This window comes from Heptranchias perlo, chromosome 14, assembly GCF_035084215.1.
Source record: "Heptranchias perlo isolate sHepPer1 chromosome 14, sHepPer1.hap1, whole genome shotgun sequence".
Classification (NCBI taxonomy): Eukaryota; Metazoa; Chordata; class Chondrichthyes; order Hexanchiformes; family Hexanchidae; genus Heptranchias; species Heptranchias perlo.
The window spans coordinates 48738988-48748220 of NC_090338.1; the positions used below are offsets into that span (position 1 = coordinate 48738988).

General features: G+C 41.0%; 1 protein-coding gene across 1 annotated transcript in view; it reads right to left on the bottom strand.

Moving 5' to 3' along the window:
* The window catches only part of ubtd2 (ubiquitin domain containing 2), a 64561-nt gene extending 62000 nt beyond the window's left edge, over nucleotides 1–2561 (bottom strand). The window contains exon 1 of the mRNA XM_067995844.1: nucleotides 2387–2561. Within this exon, the coding sequence (XP_067851945.1) occupies nucleotides 2387–2456 (70 nt within the window). The 5' untranslated portion in view covers nucleotides 2457–2561. The remainder of the gene's footprint in view (nucleotides 1–2386) is intronic.
* Nucleotides 2562–9233: the final 6672 nt, after the last annotated feature.

Sequence of the window (9233 nt, forward strand, 5' to 3'; positions counted from 1 at the left end):
ATACTTCTCTGCAACAATATTCAAACACAGTAAAAACATGAAATTTAAATCTAGCTATATTAACAGCACCTACCATAACATTTTTTTCAAAAATGCCATTTGAATTCCCTCAAAATATGTCCTCCCTGAAGAAAAATCTAGTGGTGCTGCACCTTTTTCTGTGTACACAATTAGGTCTGAATAGGAATACCCCAACTGTTACTGTCCATTTAAGAAATCAATGACAGAGAGGAAGAATAAGCAAGAAACACACAAGTAACCAGCAGTAATATAAAAAAAACTTGATGTGCATTTTTGTCTATCTACCCACTAGGAAGGTTATGTGGGAATTCTGGCCCTTCACATGTACAGTTGCAATAATATATTTTCTTTTGGAAGCACGCTAGCACGTCCTCTGCTGCAGTGTGAACTTAGTAAATTGCAAAATATGTGACAATTCTGCACTGAAGTAAGACCTGACTACAGCATTGAAGTGGAGATAATGAAAATTTGCAAACCCCACCCTCACCATACCAACTGGATAAGATTGCCAGGGGGAGGGAAGAGGTGAAGGTGCAAGTGTGTAAGTTTTTTTTCAGAAAGAACATTTAAAACAAAAGGAACCGGTAACATGACAACACTACCACTAGAGTTCAGAATTATCACAGTAAATAAAAGTATGCACTATGAATGGTTCTGTATTCAATTCAGATCTATTAGCCTGGGCTTCCAACCATGCCTCTGTTGAGTTCAGATCCCAACCGTGTTCATTTAAGATCAGTTTCCTTTGTTAGACAAACTTTACCAGTTCTCACCCAAGCTGTGAGATGAAGCATTTTGCAGTGGTGGAACTCTTCATCATGAAGGTAAGGAGGAAAATAGTCTGGATCAATTCTGTGCATCACTGAATGGCATCAACAAGACTCACAGAAAATAGACCATTGCACACTCACAGCTAAAGCTACAGAGTGCCAGAAGACTTTTTTCAGGGTGGGGTTGGGTTGGTAGTGGAAGATGTCAGAGAAGTATTACAATATCTTCCTAGAAAACAAGAAGAATCCAACTGTACAACCGTACCTCTTTCATTAAAAACTGTTGAGCATACATTTCCTTTCTTTAATCAAAAATCTGCAACTTAAACATTTACAAGTTACTTGTGCAGCATACCAAAACAGGCCCTTCTCTAGATATAGATAAATTTACAGACCAGTTTTACTAGCCATGAAAAAATACATTACTGAATTTTGCATCATAAATTAATAGTTTGCCATCTTTTCTTTTAAAGAAAATATAATCACGTCATCCTAATGACATTTCAATCCTGCAAACATAAACTGAAGGACAGAATTTTTTTTTGGAAGATTTATTACTTGGCTAAGTCAGAACATCAAGAAAATGAAAAGGTAGTTCAATTACATGCAGTACTGCATATTTCATTCTTTTCTTATACTATTTAATTCAAAAAATAGAAATCCAGTCCTGTTTTTATTTCCAAACTTCAAGACACATGAAACTGTTGAATCACACAGTTCACAAGATGCTAAAATGATCAAGTCAGGCTCCAGCTGTAAGAATAGTATCACTACTTGAACTGCGATGTGCTCAGGGGTTGTACAATCTAACTTTACAGTTTACATTGCACTTAATAAAAAGACATATGTGAAAAAAGATAATATTTCCCGTATAATAAAACTTTAAAATCCATATCAAACTGTAAACATTACAAAAGATATAACAAATTAATAGACAAGAACAAAGGAAAACAAAGGGAGTACCGTACTTAAATCAAGATTAGCATCTCAGATTTATAATGCACCAAATTACGAAACCTTCAATGTAATCTCTAAATAATGCAGTAACATCTCGACCAGACATCAAATGTATGTTGATTTTAAGTCAAATGGGGAAAGGAACCATAATGCTTAGATTTGGGCCGGTGAGAGACAAAGGCAGAAGATGCCCCTAGGCTTTCGGCGACAGAACCCATCCCACCCTTGATGGGGGAGCATCACTCTCACTCCCAGCATCAGCTGCAGCCTTTTACATGGGAACTGGAGAGAGGAGAAGGAGACACGAGAATTGAGGAGATTGGGGGGGGGGAAACCGAATGCGAGCCGCGCAACGGCAGTGCCCACTATGGTGGCTCGGTGGGAGCCGCATTCTGATGCGACTGCCCCGGGCTAACTGAGTGGACTGCGAGGCTGACCGGCCACACGGCCGGGGGCACGGAGCGAGTGAGTGAGGCCCACACTCCGACTTAAACACACACACACACACTCAGCTCTCACCGCCAGAGAGAAAAACAGCGGCCCAACTCAATAATATATATATAAATAATAAAAAAAACAACTTGAGAACCTTGAGGAGGAGGAGGAATCTACAATAAACAACGACAGGCTTCTCTTACCCCCTGTGCCGTCTGAATTCTCGTTTAAACTGCCCGAGGAGTCATGGTGAGTGCCCACACAACCTCCCATGGGTGAGCTGTTGTCACTTTTACAACAGACCAACTAACGCCCGCAGCCCCGGCCGGCACTGGCTCGCTCAGCCGCGCGCCCGCGCCTGCACACGCACCCGCACCCGCGCGCGTCCCCGCCGACACCGCTGCTGCTGCTCCTCCCCCCCGGCCCCGCGCGCGCGTCCCCGCTGCTGCTGCTGCTCCTCCCCCCGGCCCCGCGCGCGCGCGGCCCCGCGGCTCCTCCTCCCGCCTCGCGCGCGAGCTACAGACGTTACGTCACACGCGCCGCTGTACGTCCCAACGCCTCGGCGACGCGCACTGTCCTCCCTTTAACCACCAGCTTCTTAAAGGAAGCCTGTGTTTAGGTTGGTTTATTGCAAGGGGGGGGGGGGGGGGGCGCAGGGGTTACTGTAGTATATAAGGATTTTTTTTTTACTCCCATCTTCCAACCTCCATAAACTTGAGCTCATCCGAACCTTTGCTGCCCGTATCGTAACTCGCACCAAGTCCCATCACCCCTGTGCTCGCTGACCTACATTGGCTCCCAGTTCAGCAACACCTTGATTTTAAAATTCTCATCCTTCTGTTCAAATCCCTCCATTGCTTCACCCCTCCCTATCTCTCTAACCCTACTACCCTTCCTGATCTCTTGCTCTTCCAATCCTGGCCTCTTGCGCGACCCTGGTTTTCTTCGCATCGCCATTGGATGCTGTGTCTTCGGGTGTCTAGGCCTTCAGCTCTGGAATTCCCTCCCTAAACCTTCCTGCCTTTCTACCTCTCTCATTTAAGGTGCTGCTTAAAATTTACCTCTTTGACCAAGCTTTTGGTCTCCTACCCTAATATCTCCTTATGTGGCTCGGTTGTTTGAAAATGCTTCTGTGAAGCACCTTGGGACGTTTTACTATGTTAAAGGCACTATATAAATGCAGTTTGTTTTTACTACTGTGGGTGTTTTCACTTGGTGTTTTAACTGTAGTTTTTGGGCGTGTTTTTACTGTGGTGTTTGGTAGGTATTTTCACCATAGTGTTTTTGGCGTAAGGGTATCTTTTCATCTTCACAGCCTGGACGGTAATCTGGTAGAGCAGATCACCCGCTCTTTGTAGGATCCACACGATTTTCATTTCATTAAAATCAACACAATGAAAATTGGACAGGGAGGATGATTTACTCCACCAGATTACTGCCCAGGTGGTGATGAAAATCTACACTGTGGTGTTTTGGGTTGTTTTTCATTCAATAAATTTAGAAAGTTGAAGCCATGTCTCATAAACTATTGGATATAAACTATAGAAGTTGTATGAGGTGTCAGTAATAGCAGACAATAGGGACACATTAGATAAACTGGAATACTAATTAAACTGTGGGACTAGGAGAAGGGGATACAGGTTCAAATTAGTAAAAGGTAACTTTAGGGCTGATATCAGGAAGCTCTTTATCATGCAGAGCATGATCAACACTTGGAATGGGCTACTGGGTAGAGTGGGGAAGGTATAAACCGTGGAATCATTTAAGAAACAACTAGATGCAGCAATGGGGGGAGTGTCGGGTTGTTCCAGATGGATGAATTAAGATGAGCTGAATGTCCTGCCTCATCCGTAAGTATTTGGGGATCTCGAGATGGGCACTCTGTTAGTTTGACTGGAGGTCTATTTCCCAAAAATATAGTGAGCCTGGGCCTCTGGATCCAAGTATTTTGTCTTACTCTCTAAATTCTTGGGCAAAGAGGTGGTTTGTAAGGAGGGCCTTTAAAGTAAGAGATTGAGGTGGAAGTTGGGGCCTAGACAGCTTAAGGCATAGCTATCAATGGTGGGGTGAAGGGTGAGGGGGATGCACAAGAGGCCAGAGTTAGAGGAACAGAGCGTTCTCGTGGTGAGTAGGGCTGGAGAAGGTTACAAGGCCATGAAGAGATTTAAACACAAGGATGAGCATTTTAAATTTGAAGTGTAGGTCAGCAAGGACAGTGGTGATGGGTGAGTGGGATTTGGTGCAGGAGAGGATAGGGGCAGCATAGTTTTGGATGACCTGAAGGTTTTGGAGGGTGAGAGATGGGAGGCCGGCCATAAGAGCATTGGAATAGTCAAGATGGAGATGATTAAGGTGTGAATGAGGGTTTCAGCGGCAGATTGGCTGTGGCAGGGGAGGAGGCGAGAGATGTTACAGAGGTGGAAGTAGGCGGCCTTTGTGATGGAGATATTTCATTTACCGTCAAGATCTTACCATGAAAACTTGTCAAGTGAATTTTCATTACTTAAATTACACATTGTGACAATAACAGTCCTCACATGAAAATACTGATTGTCAGGCAGGCTTAAACAATTTAACTTCGATGGCATTGATTTGAACAGACTGCCATCATATGACTTTCCTTTACAATTTTCCTTCTTGTTTATTTATCAAAGTTTTCCTTGCTTTGTTTCAATTCATTGCAGGTAGGTTAAATTATTTTTTAAAAAGTCCAAATTAAATTAATTAACAAGTAACGAATGCATCTGTTTTGGGTTATAATTTGAAGTTGCTAATAAACGAGGAGGCAGCCTCATGAGGCTGTACAGTGTCCACTGGTCATGCAGGAATTGTACAAGTGGAGACAGCGAAAGCAGCTCGGCATCAGTAGTTGCAGTGATAAATTGGTCGGACGCCTACCACGTGCTGAGGACTGGATGCAAGAGTTTCTCAGTCCAGATGTGGATCATGGTCTGCCATTTGGGTAGCCCCACAGTGGCTAATTTGGATTTTTCTAAAAGCATCTGAGATGTTCCCTCAATATTAGGAGGGCAAGTTGCAAATTTTTTTTAAAAAGAAGAGAAAGTGTCCTAAATGGGCATTTTTACACTTTATACAAATGTAAAGTTCCAAACTGATTGACAGGAGTGTCAAGTTTTACTTATTTGGGGTGAGACACACACATTTTCTTAAATAAAAACGCAATCTATTTTGATGCATCTCAGTCTTTAAAATAGACCGAGTTCCATCTGTTCAAATAATTTTGTGATCTCTCACTCTTTTTGATCATAAATGTCACCCGTAACATTTGCAGACATCAACAGCTCTGCATTGGTATTGAAAAGGATCAAAGGAAACCAGACAATCAAAACCTTTTGGTGAAAAACGTTAAACATACACAAAAGTAAGCTAATGCATATTAAAACTTAAAGCATTAGATATCACTGTAAAATGAGGGGTGAAACCTTGAAAAGAATGGAAGTAAGATTTTAAAAAAGGAGTGATCTTGTGACCAGTGACATTCTAACCACGGCCTAAAGTTTAGATGTAGAGCTACAAATGTTCAATATAAGCCATGAGGTAATACTAACCATGTATAGTGCTACAGGAAGATCAACCTCAGCTGGAAATATATCCCTCTGAACATCATGGTAAGAGCAATGGGCTTAGCCGTGATGTGTCTCATCGAGGTCAAATAGTCCACTGACAGTCATTCTCCAGGCTCATACCCAAGGAATGGCTAATTAGGTCAATTCTGGGATCCCTCTGGCATCTGTAGAACCATAACTATGTGAGATTCACCACCTTCAGGATGGAAAATAAAAAGCAAGAAAATAAGGAATAAACTGGATGGAAAAAATATAAGAAAAAACTTACGTGATATTATGTATAACTCCTGCACAGAACTAATTTCTCAAATTCAACTTGAGGACTGGTTGATTTTTGGCATTGGTACAGTATGCACAAAGTCAGTTTAATATCATAATATTTTAGAGCTAAATCTTCCTTGTTTATACATACAGTTCTGAATGACAAAAAAAAGTGTAACTAAAGGTGGTTACATTGCTAATCAGGCTCTGCCTAACAAAGATCATAAAACTGACAGACTTGGTCAATGGATTAATCCTGAGGCTTTGGAACCAAGGCATTTCTCAGTAGTCACATACAGAGGGCAGGGGTTCAATTCTTTCTGTGCATGACAGTGCTCTTTGTAATAAATTTGTTTCTTGCAAACTGAAAGCATAACCTAAAATCTGCAAAGTACATGCTTGAAAATAGGTCAGGTGAATTATCTTCTTACAGAGCATTATTTATATGGAATCAACTGCCATTTGTTAAGTGCAATGAAAACTAAAGTTCCAGATTCATTTGAGGAAACATAGTTTGACTTATTTTTCACACAGTAAAGAATATATTTGTATTCATGAGTGTATGTATTTTCTATGGAGTACATTGGCACAGAATTGGCAAAGCTGTTGAAATCTGTGAAGTTATTTACAGTTGTTATAGGTAGGTAGATAGATTATCAGACTCTAGGGGAATCAAGGGATATGGGGATCGGGCAGGAAAGTGGATTTGAGGCCAAAGATCAACCACGATCTTATTGAATGGCCCAAGGGGCCATAGGTCCTACTCCTGCCCCTATTTCTTATGTTATTGATGATATGTATAGTAATCTTATATGAAAATGTATGTGGATGCTATCAAAATTTGTAAGCCAGTGAATTATAAGATCACCTACACGTTTTAGTATTAATAGTATCATGTACTTCCTCATGTGAATTTCTGGTCACACAATGATTTTAATCCATGGTGAGAGCAGCAAAAGAGGAGCAGTGGATAATGATGTTATCAGTCAAACATCTGTACAGGAAATGATTGAAAGGTTCAAGACATATATAAGGATAATGAATGTAGGGTATTTCTAACCCTATGCCAATGATCGATGTGACACCAATATGGTACAGTAGAGTTTTATTAAGTTTCACACAAGGTTCAGCACTATGCGTGCTTGAGCAGTAGTTAGTAATACAGAACTAGAGTTACATCACCCGTCCTGGGTAGAGGGTGTACCCACTTCGCACAGGAATCTTGACAGTCACCCCACCTGGGGTCTCTTCTACCAATACCGTTGTCTTAACCCTGCCTGGGGCTTCCTCTGTCCCCGGTTGGGGTCTTTCTGTCCCTTGAGACAAGGTTCCCTTTCTACTCCCTTTGGGGTCTTTGTCATGCAAGACAAGGTTGCCTGTAGTTCTCTGACTTGTTGGCCTCTAACCCTTTTGGATCCGGATCCTTCCTTTCTTAGGGATGCCTGATTTCACTCCAGGGTCAACCCTTACTCCCATCCATGTCCTCTACAACCTGACTCTCACAAGGAGTCTCTCTTTTAAGCCACTTTTGAGGGTGGACACAGGGCCTAGTATTGACACAGGGGGTTATCCTATTGGGGGTCTCTCAAAAGGGCCAGGTGGCCAATAGGGCGTTGAGTATCCTTTCAGAAAAAGGAAGAAAAGTCGACCTACTCCTTATCTCTTTCTTTGATGGACGGGGGTGATGGAGTTGCCCCCCCTATACCATAGCCCTTGGATTGACCAATCACCAGTTACCATCATTCCCACAGGACTGGCCCCTCATCTTATCCTGTAGTGTTTCTCTCAAGGCTACCTTTAGCAGCTTCTAGGTCTATTATCTTCTACTCCTGGCTGGGTCCCAGGCTTGGAATTCTAAGACTCCATTGTCTCATATAGACAGTTAGGTTCTTATCTCATGGGCATGTCTGCGTAGCTATGGTTACAGCTTATGTGCTGTGCTGGAGATTTCATACTTTTTGCAAAGCTTGATGGATTCTAAGTTGTGTGGTTAATTACTATATACTTGCTTATTTAGTATAAAAGAAAGAAGTGTGTTCATATAAGGATAGAAGAAAATACATGTCCCAAATACAGGTGGTACAATGAGTCAAAGTACATGTGTGATTACAGCAATACCTTGGTTAACAATCATCAGATATCTGTTTGATGAATACAAAAGGTGAATTACACAAACTACATGTTCAATATAGATTTCACAGGTGACTGTATAATCTTACATGAATGAGGACAGGATCAGCGTCACCTGTGATTCCGCCATGGTAGAATCATTGGCTCAAGATTACGGTCTAGGCTCACACATTGAATGGCCACTTGGGTGAGATATTAGATAGCAGCTGGCACTTACGGAACCGTACCCCTGCAATGTTCAGTACCTGCAGAAGAGGAGGGGAAAAAATGAAAATAAAATAAAGGATTTGAGAAAGGATTCAAGAGGCAAAAATATCGTCCCAGTCCCAGCTTTTAGGACTGAAACTTTCAAGTAACAACTTTGATGAAGGTGTTAAAAGACATAAAAATAATGGATTAATGTAATTGTATTAGTGAAATATATAATTTTTAAAAACATTTTTGCTTTTTAACAAATCTTATTTTGCACATTAGCATTTTAACTACTGAGAAAAAACTGGCAACTGAAATTCTTTTCAAAAAGAATTTTGAATGATTCAATTAGTTTGTCAACAAACCATGACAGTCAATTGTTTACATGGGGAAATGTCATTATAAAATGTTTGCATGTGCAGTTTCAATGTTAAATGTTGACTTTAAATTACTGCCAACATTCATGACAGCAGAAAATAAGGCTTGTAGACAGGAAGGACAGTTTCTAGACAGGAAGTAGATGTACACACAAAATTTTTAACTATAGGTAGATGGGTCATAATGTCAGTCATTCGGTGTAACAACCAAAGAAAATTATGCCATCACCAATTTTGCAGAAAGGCATGGACTTTTAGAACACTGGTACAGAAAGCTGACAAAACATCACATAATGATTATAAAGGAAAATTTTATTTAAAATTTATGACTTGACTTTTACTATAATTGACAGGCTGGCTTGTTTTTCACTAAACACATTTTGAAGTTTGTCAGCGGCTGAGTGCCAATTCAGAATAAAGAAACCAGTTCATCCAGAAACAAACATTGAATAGTTTTGAGGTTGTTGGTTTTTACTTCAAGTACATTAGTTGGAAAGTTTTCT